Source organism: Microtus oregoni, unplaced genomic scaffold (genome assembly GCF_018167655.1).
Source record: "Microtus oregoni isolate MIOR12 unplaced genomic scaffold, Mior012 000004F_ref0000308, whole genome shotgun sequence".
Classification (NCBI taxonomy): domain Eukaryota; kingdom Metazoa; phylum Chordata; class Mammalia; order Rodentia; family Cricetidae; genus Microtus; species Microtus oregoni.
The window spans coordinates 60492652-60512023 of NW_024543063.1; the positions used below are offsets into that span (position 1 = coordinate 60492652).

General features: G+C 36.1%; 1 protein-coding gene across 8 annotated transcripts in view; it reads right to left on the bottom strand.

Moving 5' to 3' along the window:
• Window positions 1-19372, bottom strand: part of Chd9 (chromodomain helicase DNA binding protein 9) — a 183744-nt gene that overhangs the window by 55591 nt on the left and 108781 nt on the right. For all 8 annotated transcript variants that reach the window (XM_041649401.1, XM_041649402.1, XM_041649400.1 and 5 more), the window contains 8 exons: window positions 16432-16675; window positions 11475-11651; window positions 8500-8643; window positions 8132-8387; window positions 7039-7249; window positions 5004-5199; window positions 2322-2489; window positions 1542-1721 (listed from right to left, as the gene is read on the bottom strand). In XM_041649401.1, coding sequence (XP_041505335.1) covers window positions 1542-1721; window positions 2322-2489; window positions 5004-5199; window positions 7039-7249; window positions 8132-8387; window positions 8500-8643; window positions 11475-11651; window positions 16432-16675 — 1576 coding nt within the window. The remainder of the gene's footprint in view (window positions 1-1541; window positions 1722-2321; window positions 2490-5003; window positions 5200-7038; window positions 7250-8131; window positions 8388-8499; window positions 8644-11474; window positions 11652-16431; window positions 16676-19372) is intronic.

Here is a 19372-nt window from a genome sequence, read left to right on the forward strand (position 1 = left end):
TTTAAATCCCAGCACTCGGGAGGCAGAGGCAGAGGCAGGCTATCTCTGTAAGTTTTAGGCCAGCCTGGTCTACAAAGTGAGTTCCAGGATAGCCAGGGCTAAGTAAGAGAGACCTATCACAGAGAAACAAACAAACAAGAAACCCAAAAAACAAAAACAAAAAAAGACAAAGAAGCAGCAGCAGCAACAACAGCAGCAATTATGATAGAATTTAATTTATGGGTTGGCAAGATAGCACTTTGCTCCCCCTTTAACAAATAAGTAATTAAAATTTTAAATTACATATTTGTGTTTGTGTGCTACGTGTATGCAGTATGTGTATGTGTTTGTGGGCTACAACAGAGTATGCACATGTGGTGGTCAGAGGTACCACTAGACATTTTTTTTAAAAAAAGTTATTTTTATCTTATGTACATTGGTGCTTTGTCTGCATGTATGTCTGGGTGAAGCTGTCAGGTCCCCTGGGAGTGGAGCTACAGACAACTGTGAGCCACCATGTGGGTGTGGGGAATTGAACCCAGGTCCTCTGGAAGAGCAGCCAGTGTTCCCGAGCTCTAAGTCATCTCTCCAGCCCCTTTCTATTTATTTTGAGATAGGTGCACTCCATTTACACAGAGTTCACTGATTAGCTAGGCAGGCTGACCAGGTAGCTTCAGGGCTCGTCTTGTGCTAAGGAAGACCAGCAGACACATTCAGCCTCATGGACTGAGCAACTCCTAGATTTTGGACCTTCCATTCATATGCTGCCACTGTTAGAACAGCTGGTGCACAGGATCTAAGTGACGCTAATAAATTATATATATATATATATATATATATTTATTTATATATATATAAATATATAATATATATTTATATATATTACTCTAGGGCAGTGCTTCTCAACCCTCCTAGTGCTATGACCCTTTATTTTGGCTCATCCTCAAGTTGTGGTGACTCCAGTCATAGAATTATTTCATTGCCACTTTATAACTGTAATTTTGCTACTAAATATCTGATATGTAGAATATCTGATATGTAATCCCCTAAAGGTTGAGAACCGCTGCTCTACAGAACCCTGACAGACCCTCACTGTGTGTTACTGTAAGAAGGAACCAAACCAAAGAAATTTTGAATAAAATTTCTATTTTGAATAGGAGTCAAATAAATTTTAAGTTCCCAAGACTTCCCTGGGTAACTGACATCACTGCCATCCTGGTTAGGAAGTTGAGACATAAATGGGGGCAAGCAACCCTGCCACACTCAAGTAAACGAACCAACGAAAACAAGATAAGTGTACCACATAGGGAAATATTCCTAGGAAAGTCCCATATCCCTGAATCCTGATTGGTAGAAAATATAACTGTAACATGGCACAGATGTTTGTGGTTTTCACGCTTACTACATTATGCTTGGGGGGGGGGGGGAGCACAGTTCAGCTCCAGGTCTGTTTGGTGACCGTGATTGATTGATCAGTAGCAGCTTGATTACAATAAATTTTGTTTTCTGCATTTACTTGGTGTGTGAGTTGAGTTGTCTCCAAGCAGACCCCATAATATTACCTTAGCAAATGTTGATCCACGTCCTTCTGATTCAATTGTGATAGTTTTTGTTCGACGGAGTAAAATCTGGTCAATATCTTCTTCACAGAACTTAGAGCCTTCATCTTCCTCCTCCATAATGGCTCCATATGCACCTCTTCGAAGCAGGTCTTCTATTTCCTTTTTGGAAAGCTGCTGAATCTAAATAGAAAAAAAAGGTAAATCTAGGAGTTACAGTATTTTAAAGGTCACAAAATATGGAAACTACCCCAATGAACACTAAAAACATGCAGTGTCTTATTATGGGCTTTAGGCCACACATGAGAAAGAATTCCCTAGGATAATAAATTGAGGTTACTATTTTTTGCTGTTTTAAAAATATAAACTACCACCTAACTAAAATGGTTTCAATTAAATCAATGCCCAAAGGCCAAGCAATTTCCATTTTAGTACTATGATTCTATATTAAGCAAAATATTTAAGACAAAACAACAAAAAACAAACAAACCCAAAATCCATAATATGTAACAAGATCAAAGCCAATGTTAGAAGCTGGTAATTAAATTTTTAACAAATGAAAATCTTCCTGAATTCTAGTAAGTTAAGCATCATACAGATGTCCCCAGAAGGTAGTAAACATGCCTGTCTCGGAAAGATTCTTATGGTCCAGCAGTTGTTCTGAAGCTACACACACAGAAGAAAAGGACTCAAAAGTACCAGCTAAGCATGTCTCCATTGTGAAGATGACCTAGTGCACAAACCGTGAACGAGACAGTGAGAGTAAGACAAAAGTGTACATACGCCACTGACAGTGCCGTCCCTTCCGCTCATGCTCTGTAACACAGCTTTGTCTAGGCCCAGTTTCAAGCTGGCTCGGTCAAACATCTCTCTCTCATACGAGTTACGAGTTACTAATCTGTAGACTTTAACTGCTTTGTTCTGCCCAATTCTGTGACAACGAGCTTGGGCCTAAAGAAAATGAAAAGTTACAGATTATCTTTCACAAAATGCATGTGACAATAAACTATATACATAAAACAAGAAAGCATATGAATAGTTTTTGATATGATGAAAAATAATCCCACAATTGGAGGTAAATTAGGTTTTAAAATTGTATTTATAAATTATATTTTTAAGTTAAGTTAGATCAATCAGGATATTTAGTTGTCTGTGTGTATGTTATGTGGGTCAGAGGATAACTTTCGGGAGTTGGTTCTTCCTACTATGTGGGTCCTGGAGATTAAATCAGGCTGCTAAGCTTGGAAGCAAGAGCCTTTATCCACTGCGCCATCTTGCCAGCCTGGATCATTGTATTTCAATGGGGATGTTATTTGGCCACCCTTATTAGAAATCCAAAATCCTAGCTGAGTGTGGCAGTTCACATCTGTAATCTCTGCCTTTGGGAGGTCAGTCTGAGCTACATAGTAAGTTTAAATCAGTCTGACCACAGTAGGACAAACACTACCCTCATCTTACCCCCACCACTGCCAAAACAAAAATCAAAACAAACAAAATAAAACAAAAACCAAATATCAAAATAAACAAAAAATCATACTGGGTATGTTGGCATCTGCCTTTGATTCCAACAGTTGGGAAGCAGAAGCAGGAGAACCTCTGTGAGCTTTAAAGACAGCCTGGTCTACTTAGTGAGTTCCAGGCCGACCAGGGACACACAGTGAAACCTTGTGACTCCAAGTAAAATAACATAAAATATTCAAAATGACAATAAATAAAAATTATAACAATAAATTTAATAAAATTTGAAATATTCTGAGTACAAATATGATACAGTAAATGGGAGAGATACTATTATGTAGTCTATAAAGGTAGATACTGTGTCCTATTATGGAATAATCTTTCATACACTGTGAGGATGCGTCTTTGCAAAGGTGCCTTCTGATTGGTTTAATAAATGTGAAATAGCCAATAGCTAGGCAGGTAGAAGATAGGTGGAACTTGTGAAAATAAAGAGAGCCTGGGAAAGGAGGGAAGAGTCCAAAATAGAGGCAGTAGAAGCAGGAAATAAACATGCTGTGATGAAAAAATGTATTGCCATGTGATAGAAATATGAATTAATTTAAGTTGTAAGAACTAGTTAGTAACAAGCCTAAGCGATCAGCTGAGCATTTATAATTAATAATAAGTCTCTGTGTGGCTATTTGGAAGTGAGCTAGCAGGACAGAAAACCCTGCCTACAGTGTCCTTCAATGCATGCATATATTGCACCACCTACGTGCCCAGAGCCCTCAGATGCCAGAAGAGAGCACCAGCTCCCCTAGACTAGTACAGATAGCTATAAACCACAACATGGATGACAGAAATTAAACACAGGTCCTCTGCAAAAACAGCCAGTGATCTTGATTACTGAGCTGTCCCCCACCTCCAATCACACTTAACATTCGTTTCTAGGAAGTCCATAGAAAGCTTAAATTTCAAGCCCTCGTTATCTACAGCGTTTTGAACATGGATTTATTATGGCTCAATTTCACATATACTGTATGATGCTTACATTACATTAGCACAAACGTACCTTATATAAAAGGAAATGAAATTCTAACATTTTAATTTTATCATGAGTAAGCTACAGTTAGAAGTAGAGCTTAAGTTTCTTATGTTTATAAGATGCGTTGGGGAGGCAGTGAGGGAACTCAGGCCTAGGACATCACCTTTTATAAGAAACCATTCTTCCACTGAGCTAGGTGACCATGACCCATACTTTATTTTTGCCCCATATATTATTTTATTGTTTTGTTTTGTTTCTAAAGTTTTTTTGAGACTGTGTTTCTGCATAGCCCTGGCTGCCCTAGAACTCACTCTGCAGACCAGGCTGGTCTCAAACTCAGAGATATGCCTTCCTCTGCCTCCCGAGTGCTGGGATTAAAGGTGTATACTACCATGTGGTTTTTCTTTTTTTCTTTTTGAGGCAATTCTCACTATTTAGGCTTGGCGGGCCTGGAGCTGACTATATAGAACAAGGTAACCTCAAATTCAGAGACTTGCCTGCTTTGGCCTCAGGAGTGTTGGGATTCAATCATGCATGGCTTACCCCCATATTTTAAAGAACACAAATATTATGTTCAATTATTCATATATTTTCATAAGTCAGTAAGAAACACTAACAAGTATATTTTATTAACACTAAGTGATAACTAAAATAGTTTTACTATGTACTGCTGTTTCTTAAAGAAACACATGTTAGCCCGGCGGTGGTGGCGCACGCCTTTAATCCCAGTACTTGGGAGGCAGAGGCAGGCAGATCTCTGTGAGTTCGAGGCCAGCCTGGTTTACAAGAGCTAGTTCCAGGATAGCCGCCAAAGCACAGAGAAACCCTGTCTCAAAAAAAACCAAAAAGAAAAAAAAAGAAAAAGAAAAAAGAAACAGATGTTAATCTGCCTATATAAAAACAAAAGATGAAAATCACTAAGAAAAGTAGCATGAATTTTTTTAAAAATTACATTCTTTGTTAGTCAAGAAATTTATTACCTGGAGGTCATTTTGAGGATTCCAATCAGAATCAAAAATTATGCATGTATCAGCTGCAGTTAAGTTGATGCCCAGACCACCAGCTCGGGTACACAGGAGAAAAACAAATCGATCTGAGTCAGGTTTACTAAATCGATCTATAGCTGCTTGTCGAAGATTTCCTCTGACTCTCCCATCAATTCGTTCATATAAATATCTATTTAAGTGAAAACCAGAAAGTTTAAATGTTGAATATAGTGAAACTTAAGATATGGTCTATCAACGGCAAAGTCAGCATCCCTGTCCCTATGATTATGCTATAAAATTAAGAAACAGCATCATAAAAAATCCTTTCTACATTTGAAACACAAGGAAACATAAAGATACTCTGAGAGGACTACACAAGAAGCTGTAAATGTCCCCATGGCATCCCCTCAGCTGACACAGCACGTCTGTGGAGGACAAGCTGGAATGCTGTACAACTCTGTAGTCATTACACCAAGCAATAATTTTAAAATCTGTTATCCTTCCCTATCTAACATTCAATTTTTAAAAAAACACTTTATTTTTATTTCATGTGCATTGGTATTTTGCCTACATATACTCAGATCTTGGAGTTGCAGACAGCTGTAAGCTGCCATGTGGATGCTGGAACCCAAACACAGGTCCTCTGTAAGAAGAGCCAGTGCTCTCAACCACTGAGCCATCTCTCCAACCAATAACATTCAATTTTTTTCTACAAGACATCAAATACATATCATTTCAGAAGCTATCGCAGAAATTTAAATAGTATTCACTTGCCATACTTTCTTTGGTTCTTTCTACATATTTCTTAGATTTTTAGTACAAAACAGAGCATGATTTCTAATGTTACTTGTAGATTTAAAGAAACAAAAACAAAACCCTAGGGTTTTCCATGAAATTCATCATTAGACATATTTGAAATCTGTTTGCACAGATTTATCTCCTCATAAGTTCTTTATACAAGGTAATCAAGAAAATGCCATTATGAGGGGCTAGAGAGATGGCCCTGTGGTTAAGTGATCTTGTTGCTTTTTGAGAAGACTGAGGTTCAATTCTCAGCAGTCACGCTCACATCAGGTGGCTCACAACAGCCTCTACTTCAAGTGCCATGGTATCTGACTCCCTCTGGCCTCCTTGGGCACCTGCACACATGTGGTGCACATAAACTCACACAGACACAGATAAATACACATGAATAATAAATAAATATTCATAAAAAGAAAACTGAAAGATTTTTTAAGGGCCATATTGTGATACAATGATCTTCTCTGGTATAACATTGAGAGCAATATATATTTTAGTATGAGTTCACAGAAGTGGAAATCCTGCTCACAAATGCAGGGTCTCAAGTTTAAACCTCAGTACTGCAAAGGAGAAAAAAAGAGTCATAATGTAGCTTAGAAGATTTTCTCAGTTGGAAAAGTGCTTGCTAAACACATCTGAGGACTTGAGCTTCGATCCCCAGTATCCTAGTAAAAGTGATATCCAGGAACAGTAGGATGTATCTGTGATCAGGGCTAGGAGGAGGAGATAGGAGGATCCTTGGGCTCACAAGCCAGTAATTTTAGACAATCAGTGCGCTCCAGGTATCAACACAAACACACACATACATCACATATATAATATGCACACACTGTACATAGTAGCAATAAAAATGAACTACATAATCATATAACATGAAAAAATATAAACCTTTTCTAAGGTAAAGTGATAAAAATCTTTCATACTAAAATCAACAGTTAAAATTTCTGATTTCCTTTTATAATATGTTGATATGAGGTTAAAATTTTAACAGTCTCATAAAATACCCTAAGTGTGTTTTATTTATTTATATAAAAATTGTCACGAACCAAAACCGGAAATGGAATAACAAATTCATATTAAATAAGCCATAAAAGATAAAAATATAAACACATTTTATAAAGCATAAAAACAATTTACAAGTTCTAATTTTACCAACAAAATAAAACAGAAATAAAAACATTACACTAAAGTTTATGAATCAGGTGAAATAAGCAATATAATTTCGTACCTTTTATGGATGAGATAGTCTTCCAGGATGTCAAGGCAGCGTACCATCTGAGAGAAGATAAGTACTTTATGGCCTCCTGCTTTCATTTTGGGCAGTAACTTATCAATGAGGACCAATTTACCAGCAGACTGGATCATTGCTTGCAGATGAAAGTCAGAAGCAGATGGATTGTATGTATCTCGAAATTCTCCAAGTATTTTCTCCTCAGCACCTAAAAAGAAAGATGGAATAATATGAGCAATGAAAAATTTCAGGTGATTTCCAGCTGGTTTAAATGAGAATTGGTGCTCTTCTATACTTCGGTAATATACAACATTCTAGTGGCACCTATATTGTTTTTGTTTTTGTTTTTTTTTTTACCTATATTGTTTGTAATAGAATTATTTAAATTTGTGTCAAACCTCCCACAATATAACAATGTTAATTATACTGAAGATACAGAGAATATCTTCGGAATCTTTTGAAGTCTTTATGTAGATTTTTGTTTGCTGAATAGTAAATGAGCGTGCCTAGGAAAGACTGACTAAAACCATGAGCCTGCAGAGTGAGGTGGTTCATGGAAACCTGAAGCAAAAAGACTGCTTGGGCATTTGTCACAGCCGGGCATTACCCAGCAAGACCTGACCTCCTATCCCACCCCAAATCACCCCAAAACTAAATCAAACAAAAAAGAAAAAATAAAAGTCAAAGTCAAAATAAAGCAAAAGAACTTCAGTCCTAACCCAAGGAAATAAATGCACACACTTTTAAACATGCATACAACATGCATATACAACATATAACCAAACATACATACACACACATACTCACACACTTTTTTGGGGGAGGGGGTCTGAGACAGGATTTCTCTACATAGCCCAAGCTGTCCTGGAACTCTAAGGAATTCTCTAAGATAAACTGAATTCTTAATCTTGTGACATGTGCTCAAAATAGACTACAGCAAGTCACACTGCCTCTGACATGCAGACACTTGCCAGCCCTCAGAACAGCATAAGAAAGTGATAACATGGGCAGCTGCAAGTGGGGTGCTTCGCTTCTTTACTGAGTGCTATCTGCTGCAAGGAATATATCTGTTGCAACTCCTTTTAGATACCTTTGATAAGATATGGATGATTACAGCATTTCCTGAGCTCCATCATGGTGTTGACTAAGTTAGGTACATTAGTTTGACCAGCTCCTTTGGATAAAAAGGAGAAGTTCTTCTCTAAAATAGCCCTATAGTATTTCTTTTGAATGTTGGTAAGCTCTACTTCAATAATTGTCTCTTCCTTAGGTGCCAATTTCTTTTCCACATCTTCTTTTAATCGTCTCAGCATCATTGGTTTAAGGATAGCCTGGAGTTTTTGTACCTGAGTAAAAGCATGATAGAAATGATAAAATACCAGTATATATTCAATTATCCATAGAAAGTAATTATAACAAAGGATTTGATGTGCTTATTTCAAAAACACAATAGAATACCTGTTCCTCTGTTTTCAGATCTCCAAATTCTTGCATAAATGTTGACTCAGAAGGAAACCTTAAAGGTTCAAGAAAGTGAAGAAGGCTGAACAGTTCTTCAACTGTATTTTGGAGAGGAGTGCCCGTCAACAGCACCTTGTGCTCCTACAGAAAATAAGAACAATTGAAAAAACACCTTAGTACTAAGTAAATGGAAGCTGATAGAAGAAATCACATGTTCACTGAAATACTAGCAATTAGTTTCTAACTATAATATTCACAAATTGATTTCAATGCAACAATTTCTTCAAAATATTCAGCAACACTAACCCAATCAATTAAAAAAACATTGTCAATCTTGCAATTTATCATTATCTATGTTATTTTTACCTATTCATGCCTATAAAAATTCTAAACATTTGAAGAACCATATTTTAGGTGTTTTTAAGAACAAAAAAGTTTCTAATCTACATGGGAAGTAGAAAAAGACAAGATCTCCTGAGTAAATTGGGAGCGTGGGGATCATCGGAAAGGGTAGAAGGGGAATGGAGGAGGAAGGGAGGGGAGTGGAGAAAAATATATAGCTCAATAAAAACAATAAAATAATTAAAAAATAAATTGCAAAAAAAGAAAATAAAAGAACAAAAAGGTTATTTGTCTCTTTGTACTTGACATCAGTGTGAGAACAGGATCAAAGGAAGTTCATTTTTATAACCTGGTTATGGATATTCAATTCTTCACAGGAAATTTGTTGAATCACTGAAGTTTTATTATCCAAATAAGTAAATGGCTGACTGGATTATGCTTTCAACTATAGAACTCCATCAAATTTTAAGGGAAAATAAGAATATTTTAATAACATAATTATTTAAAATTTGATTTGATAATAATTTTAAATTCCACATGTATATATTCATATCTCCAAAAAAATATCTAATAAGAATAGGTCTCAAAAGGCAGACCAATTTTACATTTTGCAAAAATGTAAATATCAGAATGAAGAGTTGAATTGCTTGTCCACATACATAAGGGAAAAAAGGGCACATTAACTTTTACTGTATGTGGTTCCTGCTTACTTAAGCATTAACGTACTAATTATGTGGCAGTAATTAAAAATAAAAATGTTTCAAACATTTGCATTTAAAAGAAGCAAATATGCAGGCAATAATATAACCTTAAGATCCTCTATTATTCATTGTAGCAAACACCATGAACACGAAGAGTAGTGTGTTTGGGGCTGGTGAGATGACTCAGGGAGTGACAGAGTTTGTGGTCAAGTTTGTCGGCCTGAGTGTGACCCCCAGAATCCCCCGCAGTAGAACTCCTCCATGTTGTCCTCTGACTCTATGTGTGTGCCATGAAGAAAAATAGGCTTGAGTTTTTATTATTTTTTATCGTAAATGACAGGAAAAATTTGGTGAAAGGCTTCTTTTTAAATTATTTCTTTTATTTTTTGAGATTAAGCACCATTTCTCCATTCCTTTTCCTCTCTGCAAACCCTACACATGCCTACCATGCTCTTGTTCAGGCTGTACAATGCTACTAGCGTGCACGTTTTCAGAGCTGATGACTGATACTGGATAACCAACTGCTACCTTCTTCCCTGGAGGAGACTATTTCTTCTTCCTGAGCATTCCTTAGATGCCTGTGGTTCTTTGTGTGAAGTTAAGGTAGTCATGTTGGTATGATTTTATCAGTGTATATTCTGACATTATTAGGAGATACAGTTTTACAGCAAACTCCCTGTTCCTCTGGCTCTTACAATTTTTTCAACCCCTGCCCCCTTCACAATGATCCCAAAGCCTCAGATTCAGTAGTTCTATTGTAGATGTATCTCTGGGGCTTGGTTCCAAAACACTGCATTTTGTTTGGATGCGGTTTTCTGTAAAGGTTTCCATCTCTTGAAAAGAGACGTTTCTTTGATGTGGAGTAAGAAATAGCTTTTTAATTAAGGAATTTAAGGTTTGAAATTTTGTGGTCTTATTTTTTTCCCCCTAAAACAGTACATATCTACACATTTTCTTCTTTTCATTTTTATTTTATGTGTGGGTGTTTTACCTGAATGTATGTGTGCCACATGTAGGCCTGGTGCTACAAAGGCTAGAATAGGATGTAGGATGCCCTAGAGCTGGAGTTACTGATGGTTGTGAGGCCATTGTAGATGCTGTTAACTGAACCCGGGTCCTCTGTAAGACTAATATGTGCTCTTAACTGTTGAGACATATTCCCAGGCCCTCTTTTAATTTTTATAATTAAATTTAAAATTAAATCTGATCTTAAAAAGTGGTATGGTTGTTCTGCTCTTCCAGAGGATCTAGGTTCAATTCCCAGCATCCACTTGGCAGCTCATAACTGTCTGTAACTCCAAAACCTGACACTTCACACAGACGTACAGGCAGGCAAAACAACAATGCAAATAAAATAATAAAAAATAAATTATTAAGGGCTGGAGAGATGGCTCAGTGGCTCAACTGGCTGCTCTTCCAGAAGTCCTGAGTCCAATTCCCAGCAACCACATGCTGGCTCACAGTCATCTATAGTGGAATCTGATGCCCTTTTCAGGCAAAAGTTCAAGAGAGAACACACACACACACACACACACACACACACACACATATATATAAAATAAATAAGTCTTTAAAAAAAAGAAAGTGGTATGGTTTTATAACATACTAATTAAGGCTAAATAAATAAAATATCTAAATTTGCAACATAGGATTTAAAATACCAATTCTATGCCAAGTGGAGGCAGCACATGCCATTAATCCCAGAACTTGGGAGGCAGAGGCAGGTGGATCTTTGTGAGTTCCAGGATAGCCAGAACAACACAGAGAAACTCTGTTTTGAAAACCAAAAAAAAAAAAAGAAAAGAAAAGAAAAAGAAACCCACAATTCTATAAAATTTGAAAATGATATGATATTTTAGCACTAGTTTTGAATCTTCATGTTCCTTCTAGTTAGTAAACCAAGTCAAAATGATACTTTGAGTTACTTACCAGATTCATAAGTTTCAGGCCCTCCAGGAGTTTACAATTTTTATTTTTTAATCTGTGTGCTTCATCAATAATCACACACCGCCATTCAATTGCATTAAGTTCTCCACAGCCCCCGAGAATCATTTCAAAGGTAGTGATGATGGCTTGGAATCGGTAAGCTCCTCGAATGATACGTCCCTAGAAATTACCAAATACAATAAATACACTGGTAGAATGTCTTAATTTCACTTTTGATTCCTATTAAATGGCATAAAATATATTAATAACATTTTTACAAACTACTTTTCATTGACATTTTTACATGTGCAGACACTTAAGAGTTTCATTATTTAAAATATATTAGATAGCTGTTTAATAACATTGTCAAAACCCATAATTATGGGGCTGGAAGACGAGCCCAGTCAATGAGCACGTGCTCTACAAGCTTGAAAATAATCAGAGGTCAATTCCTAGCACCTATGTAAAAAGTCAGCTCAGTGAGCTCAGTGTGGATGCACCATGCAGGAGTAATCAGGAAGAGGCTTGGGGGCAGAAGTCCAAGGAATCTAGCCTAACTGAGATCTGGGACAAAGAGAAACCCTATCTCCAAGGGTGGATAGAGTTCCTGAGGGGATGACACCCAACCCAAGGTTATGCTCCAGCTTTCACAAGCCATGTACTTACACATGTACACATGTACACACACATACACACACACGTAGGATAATCTTTTTGTACACTGTGTGAAGATGTGTCTGCTTGTCACCTGCCTAAGGCATCTTCTGACTGGTTTCATAAAGAGTTGTATGACCAATAGCTAGAGAGATGATAGGCAGGACTTTCAGAGAGAGAGAGAGGAACTCAGGGGAAGAATCAGAGAGGCTGAGATTTGCCAGCGAGACATGGAGGAAGTCAGGTGTACAGTATGGAGGAGAGGTAATAAGTCATGTGCCAGAACACAGATTAATATAAATGGGTTAATTTAAGTTATAAGAGCTAATTGGGAACAAGCCTAAGCCAAGGCCAAGCTTTCATAATTAAAAGTAAGTCTCCAGGTCGTTATTTGAGAGATGGCAGTCCAAAGAAAGACCTATTACATACACACAGCATGCCTACATATGTGTATTATTTAAACATATATACAAGTAAGTATATTCCAGTAAAATGTCTCAAGAAAAGAACTGAGGCCAAAAGCTGGGTTGTGATGGTGCATGTCTTTGATCTCTGCACTCAGAAGGCAGAGGCAGGCAGATCTCTGAGTGGACGACACCCAGGTTTAGAGTGAGTTCAAGGACAGCTAGGGCTACACAAAGAAATCCAGTCTGGAAAAACAAAAAAACAACCAAACAAACAAACTAAAAAGGAATTTGAGGCCAGGTGTGGTGGCATACATCTTCAGCCCCAGCATGGAGAAGATAGAGACAAGCTATCTTCTGTGGGTTAGAAGCCAGCCTGGTCTACATGAGTCTCAGATAATCCCAGGGCTCCATAGTAAGACTGTCTCAGGGGTAAGGAGGGGTGAGGAGAGACTAATTCAACTTAAAAAACTGAGCATTATAAAATCTGACCAAGGAGATTTCAGTCCTAAAGTTTAGTTTACACCTATGAATTCACATTTACAAAGCCAAGCAAATAATGAATACCATAATAGCCATTTAAATAATTTATTCAGAGAATATTTATTATCTTGTTCTAATTTCTGGAGATATAAGGTAAGTAAAATAAAGTATTATCCAAGTGGAACCTACATGGTTCTAATATAGGACACTCCTAGTAAGAAAAGCAGTAAGCATTGTGACATACAAGTGTATGGAATAAGAGTATGATCACTGCAACCTTACACATGATAACTGAGAGATGATACATAAGCCAAGATCTGTGTTGATATCTAGAAATCTGGCAGACAATGAATCCCTGCTAAAAGTAGCCAGCACAAAGGGCCTAAAGTATCCATGGAAATATTCAGGTGACAGCAAGAAGGACAGGGTTGGGGGCTGGAGAGATGGCTCAGTGGTTAAGAGCATTGCCTGCTCTTCCAAAGGTCCTGAGTTCAATTCCCAGCAACCACATGGTGGCTCACAACCATCTGTAATAAGGTCTGGCGCCCTCTTCTGGCCTTCGGCATACACACAAATAGACTATTGTATAAATAATAAATAAATATTTAAAAAAAAAAAAAAAAAAAAAAGAAGGACAGGGTTGATGAAAGCCGTGAAGGAAAGTGAGGGCAAAGGACAGAGGCCGAAGCATCTGGAAACTGACAGGAAGGCCTTATTCACAAGGAGAAGCTGATTTGATGAGAACAGGAGTTTGTGGCTGCAGAAGTGAAATGGTCTGAAGATGGCAAGGGCAGGGTCACAGGGACCATTCACAAGTGTTGTTAGAAGTGGCCAGGTCTGACGAATCTTCTTAAGTTACAAGTGTGGAATGAGACATGGAGAAAATAGAAAACTTTACTCTAGAGCAGTGGTTCTCAACCTCTGGGCAACTACCCCATGGGGGTTACATATCAGATAGCCTGCATATCATATGTTTACTTTATAATTCATAAGAGTAGCAAAATTAAGTTATGAAGTGTCAGCAAAATAATTTTAGACTCACCAGAATATGAGGAACTATATTAAAGGGTCGCAGCATTAGAAAGGTTGAGAACCACGGATCTAAAGCTTTGGCTTGAACAGCTGGATTGTAGAGCTCCTGTTCACTAGCATAGGGAAGCTAATGATTGTGGTTTTGTACATGGTAAGTTTGAAATATGCATAAGTTATATGCAAGTGGAGATGTTAACTAGCGTGCTATAAAATAGCACCAAGTCTAAGAACCTAATAATCCTAAGAGAAAGTCAGACACAAACGCATAGGCATTAAAAGAAGGAAAAGTTATGAATTGGTTTGTTTGCAGTTTATCTCATGCTGGTCTTTCACACTGTCCACTACTACATTAGACCAAAGCTCCAGTAGAGTATTTCTACCACAGATACAAAGTACAAACTCATGGCATTTACCAGGCTATGAAAACAGGATATATATTATAACCAGGGCTCTTGGGTCTGATTAATAATAGTTTTGCTATGTTCTTTTATTATAATCCACATAATTCCTTTATGACTCATTTCATGCAATAAGAAGCTAATTTAATAAAATCTATGTTACAAGGTTACAATTATAAAGATTAAGTAAAAGAATATATGCAAATTGTTTCAAAAATCACATGGCACACAGAAATAGTTGTTTATAGGTATTATTTCCTTATGTTACTCTTTCCCAAATGAAATATTTAACAAGTCTTTGCAAGTACTATAGTTTTTAAGTCATTCAAAAAATTAAAAACAGAAAGAAATATTCAACTAATTTATTAAAATATATTCAAGAGACTTAACTCTAAGAGTTGTATCTGTATGTACTTTATAGTACAGATATACTTTATATACTATATAGTTCAATATAAGTCATTTTGAAATTAAAAGTCTCTTCAGCTAATATTTTGAAAACTTTAACATTAATCATAAAATATAATGTTTGACATATAGCATTCAGTTTATAATACATCAAGAATCTCTTGGCTTTGGATTATATACTAAACTTTGATATCTGCATTAAAGGTACAGCTTAGACCAAAAAAAAAACAACCCAAAACCACTTAATGTGTCACAATTTTAGTTGTTTTCTTAAAAGTGAATTCAGAAGGCAGGTATGAGAGCAGATGCCTCGAATCCCAGGACTTGGATTGGAAGCTAATGTGGAAAGAGTCCCATGAGTTTAAGGACAGCCTAGTCATACAGCAAGACTCAAAAAATTATCATATCTCAAAAAATAATAATAATTAATTTAAAAAGGTATATAATTATTTTTATTATGTTGAAGAGCTTTATAATTCTGCATTTGTTTGATAAGGGATAATATATTATGTAAGGGAATCAAACTAGAATCCATACTGTAAAAGTGCAAAGGAGGTAGTTTTTGACATGGCTGAGAAATAAATGATTGTATTTGTGCTCAATTTCACACACATGAAATAGTTTCAACTCTGTAAGCAGGAGGGAAAGTGATGTTATGCAAACAAATCTGTCTATGTCACTCATTTTCAGCAGGAAATAACAGAAAATCAGTTATAATTGGAAGCAAAAGCACAGGTTATGCACATTATCTTGCTTTAACTTCTAGTGTCATCACATGGTCATACTGCATAGTAATTACTTTAGAACAAAGCAATGAATGAAAGAAATATATTTAGAAGCTACTTAGGTAGCCAGTCACACTTGTTCTAATTAAAAGTATATTCAGTCTCAATTGAGTTTATTGATTTCTTTTTATTTCTGAATGAAGTCAGAAAAATTCATATTAACATTCAAGAGCACAACGTGGAATTCTATGTCTTCCAGGTTGTTTTGTCTCTGTCTCTTGTGATCACAGGGAATCATACACGCTAGACAATCAGAAGGAATCATAAAAGCTAGACAGGTGCTTTACTGTGGAGAGTCCCCTGTCAGGCTACAAACTAAATTAAACAACTCTAAAATATAAATATATTGAACATGAAAAAGAACCTTAGTCTCACATCAATACGAATTTAATGTCATCATAATCACCAAAAAGTAATCATTTAAAGAAAGGGTAGTGGAGGAACAAGAGGGTGATCAAAGACAGTTATATCAAAAAATAACATATTTAAATACAGTTAGAAAATTAAATTATTGTAGTTAAAAATTATAGGCAATAATCAATTTATACATTTGTATAAATCAATACTATGCTACAGTGAACTAGAAACAGTAAACTGACTTTAGTCATTGCTTTTAAGCAACTAAATTTATCACAATATAAATATGAATGAGCTTAACATAAAAGTATGAGATTAAAATCTACAGCAAATTATAAATTGTTAACATGTAATATTATCTTTATAAACTGTTAACATGTGATATTATCTTATTCAGCTGTGGTCTTTTAAAAAATAAACAAAATCAGTAATAACAAACCTGTGAATCCCTGAAGTACATCTCATATTGCTGTATCATCTGTCTGCTAATCAAGCTCCCGTGATAAACCACAACATTGATATCAGTCCACGTACGGAATTCTCTTTCCCAGTTTGCAATGGTAGAAAGTGGTGCGATAATCAGGAAAGGTCCTTTTATACCAGTCAGAAGGATTTCGTAGAGGAATGTAATTGACTGAATGGTTTTGCCAAGACCCATTTCATCTGCTAAAATGCAGTTTCGTCTGAAATAAATAAATGCATTACCCATGCATACACACACTGGGCTTTTCTAAATACTATTGTTTTTTAAAATAAACATTTAAAAAGAAGTAAGAAAACAATGAAAATACTTTCATTTATAAAAACATAAAAAAGTTGCTAATGCAGAGTAAGGTAAAGATTACAATTTTATTATAATCCTATAAGGGAACATTAAAGATTTTTAGAGCTTCAAATAAAGATATTGCCCAGTAAGTGTTTGATTTTAAGAGTGAGAAGACAATAGCAAGGCATGTCAAATATTTAGGAAGTATTTATTAAACACCTGTTGCTATCTCAGTAAGTATGAGAAGATGGGACAGAAAAGAAAGAGAACATGTTCTCTGCCTTCTAGGGGCTTGTATCTATTAGAGAAGCAGACAAGCAATATACATAAATAAGTAGCCATTCAAGCTGCTACTGTAGAAGAATAAACTTAGCACTGGCTTTCATCAGTGGCTTTACGTTAAAAGAGCCTACAGAGCTTCAAAAACAAGCAAACAAACAAATAGGTAACCAGGTCTTTTCTCTATACATTCTGATTCAGTGTGTATGGAATAAGATCAAAAAGGGTGCGACTTCTAAAATAAATTCCACAGACAGTTTTTCTCTGTGGCCAGTGACGAGTATAAATAGTAAATGTTCTTACAGAAAATCAGAGGGATATGACAACAAATAATAATCTGGCTAGAGCAAAGGGGAAAGCTTCAGGTCATTTTTTATAAAAATTTTCAAAGATCAAAACAAAGGGTCAAAAGTTAAAAAAAAAAAAGTTCAAACCAGGGGACCAAAAGTTGCTTAATATGAACAAAAAGGGAAAGGAGAAGGGAGGAGAGATTCGTGAGATAAGTCAGATCCAAGCATAGAAGATATTAGACATCATTTTATTATGCAAAGGCAGGCTCTAACAATCTTTTAAAAATACAACAACATTAAGTTTGTATTGTAAGTTCTATTCCAGTGCAATGGCAGATAGTAAAGTACTAGACGTTTGGGCCTACTTGGCAAGATACAGGGAAGAAAGTTCAGGCACAGGAACTTTGTAGTTAAGTAGTTAAGGCAGAACATGCTAAAGCTATGATGGCTTGGCCCTATTCACCAACTACATGTATGAGGTAACTACCAGACTTGAATTTAGGTAAGTCAATCAATTGCGCTATATTAACCACATAGAAAAATTGGAAAAGAACAAATTTGATATATAGAAAATAAAAAGATTAATTTTGAATCTATTATATACGTAGTGAAACTGCTGAATCATATTCAGACAGTTAAAGTCAAAAAATATGGAATCATAGCTCAAGGCCTCAGAGATAAAGTTATGGAGTCATTAAAATATTGGCTAGTCTAAAAGGGGAGTTTGTAGTGTGTCTGTTGAGATGGTGAATGGAGAAAAAAAATAAGGAATCTGAAAAATTAATTAAAGATTAAATCTAGGGCATGGTGTGTGTGTGTGGGAAATCAACAGATAAAACAGAAAAGAACCCTGTTTAGCAAAGTGTTGAAATTATCAGAGAGATGCTAAAGATCTTGGAGTCACACTGTAGAAGGTGGGGAAATGAGAATGGGAAGAAAGTTTAATGGAAGAAATGGCAACTTGTATATATTTAACACAGGAGAGATGAACTGAAGACTAAGAATATTCTATTAATTAGGAAATGAGAAATTTCAGAGAAAAACAGAAACAAAATCCACAGGTGGATAGAGAGATACATGCCTGTAATCCCAATGAGACTAATACAGGACTATCATGAGTTTGAGGCTAGCACAGTCTACACAGTGAGTTCTAGACCAACATAGGCTATGGAGTGAACAGAGAACCAAATTCCAGGCTGGTGCAGAATAAAAAGAAAAGTAGGGATGAGGAAGTGAAGCTCTAGTTTTTTGTGTAGAGTTACAAGGGGGGCTTGAAGTAGTTAGTGGGAAGAGCAGAGTCAAAGGATTAAGTTTTCTATTTAATACCCAAACCATTCATAGACTTAGGCAAACAAGTCTTCCAGCATACATTGAAGATATAAAAGAGAAGGAGAGCTTACTGAAGACTGGACACAAGACAGCCTGAAGAGTTGAGGTAGCGTGATTTAATCGTGCTTGTGACAAATGAGGTTAGAGCTATGAATGGCTACACTTAGAGAAGTGCTGGAAGGACTGGACATGAAAATGGGCAAGAATTTGAGAATTCAAAGCCTACTGTCTCTGGTTTCTTTATGAAGCAGTCACATACAGAGAGTGACCAGAACAGAGAATGGAAGGGTAGAGGGAAAAGGTCAAAGGTTAAACCGGGCAATGTAAAAAGTGCAAAGGGGTACTAATGAGTGAGGAAAATTTTAAAAATGCAGTATTATTTTACCTGGAAGCTTCTCTTGAAGGAAATAATGATTAATATTTGGAAAGCATAAATCAGAAAAGAGAACACTGCATGGGCAAGTAGGTAATTCTCATGCCACCTAACTGAACCGCGCAACTCTACATAAATAGTGAAACAACTCCGAAGAAAGAGGGGAGAATTAAAACAGGGAAAATGCATTCCAAACAAGAATCATTAAATTGTTGCTATCATGTCTAGTAGCAGAAACTTCAATGATAGTCTGCACACAGTACTATACGTAACACTTCATTCTCATTTATTGTATTATATTGTAATTCCTTTGGAATTATCTTCTTACCTCAATAAATTACTT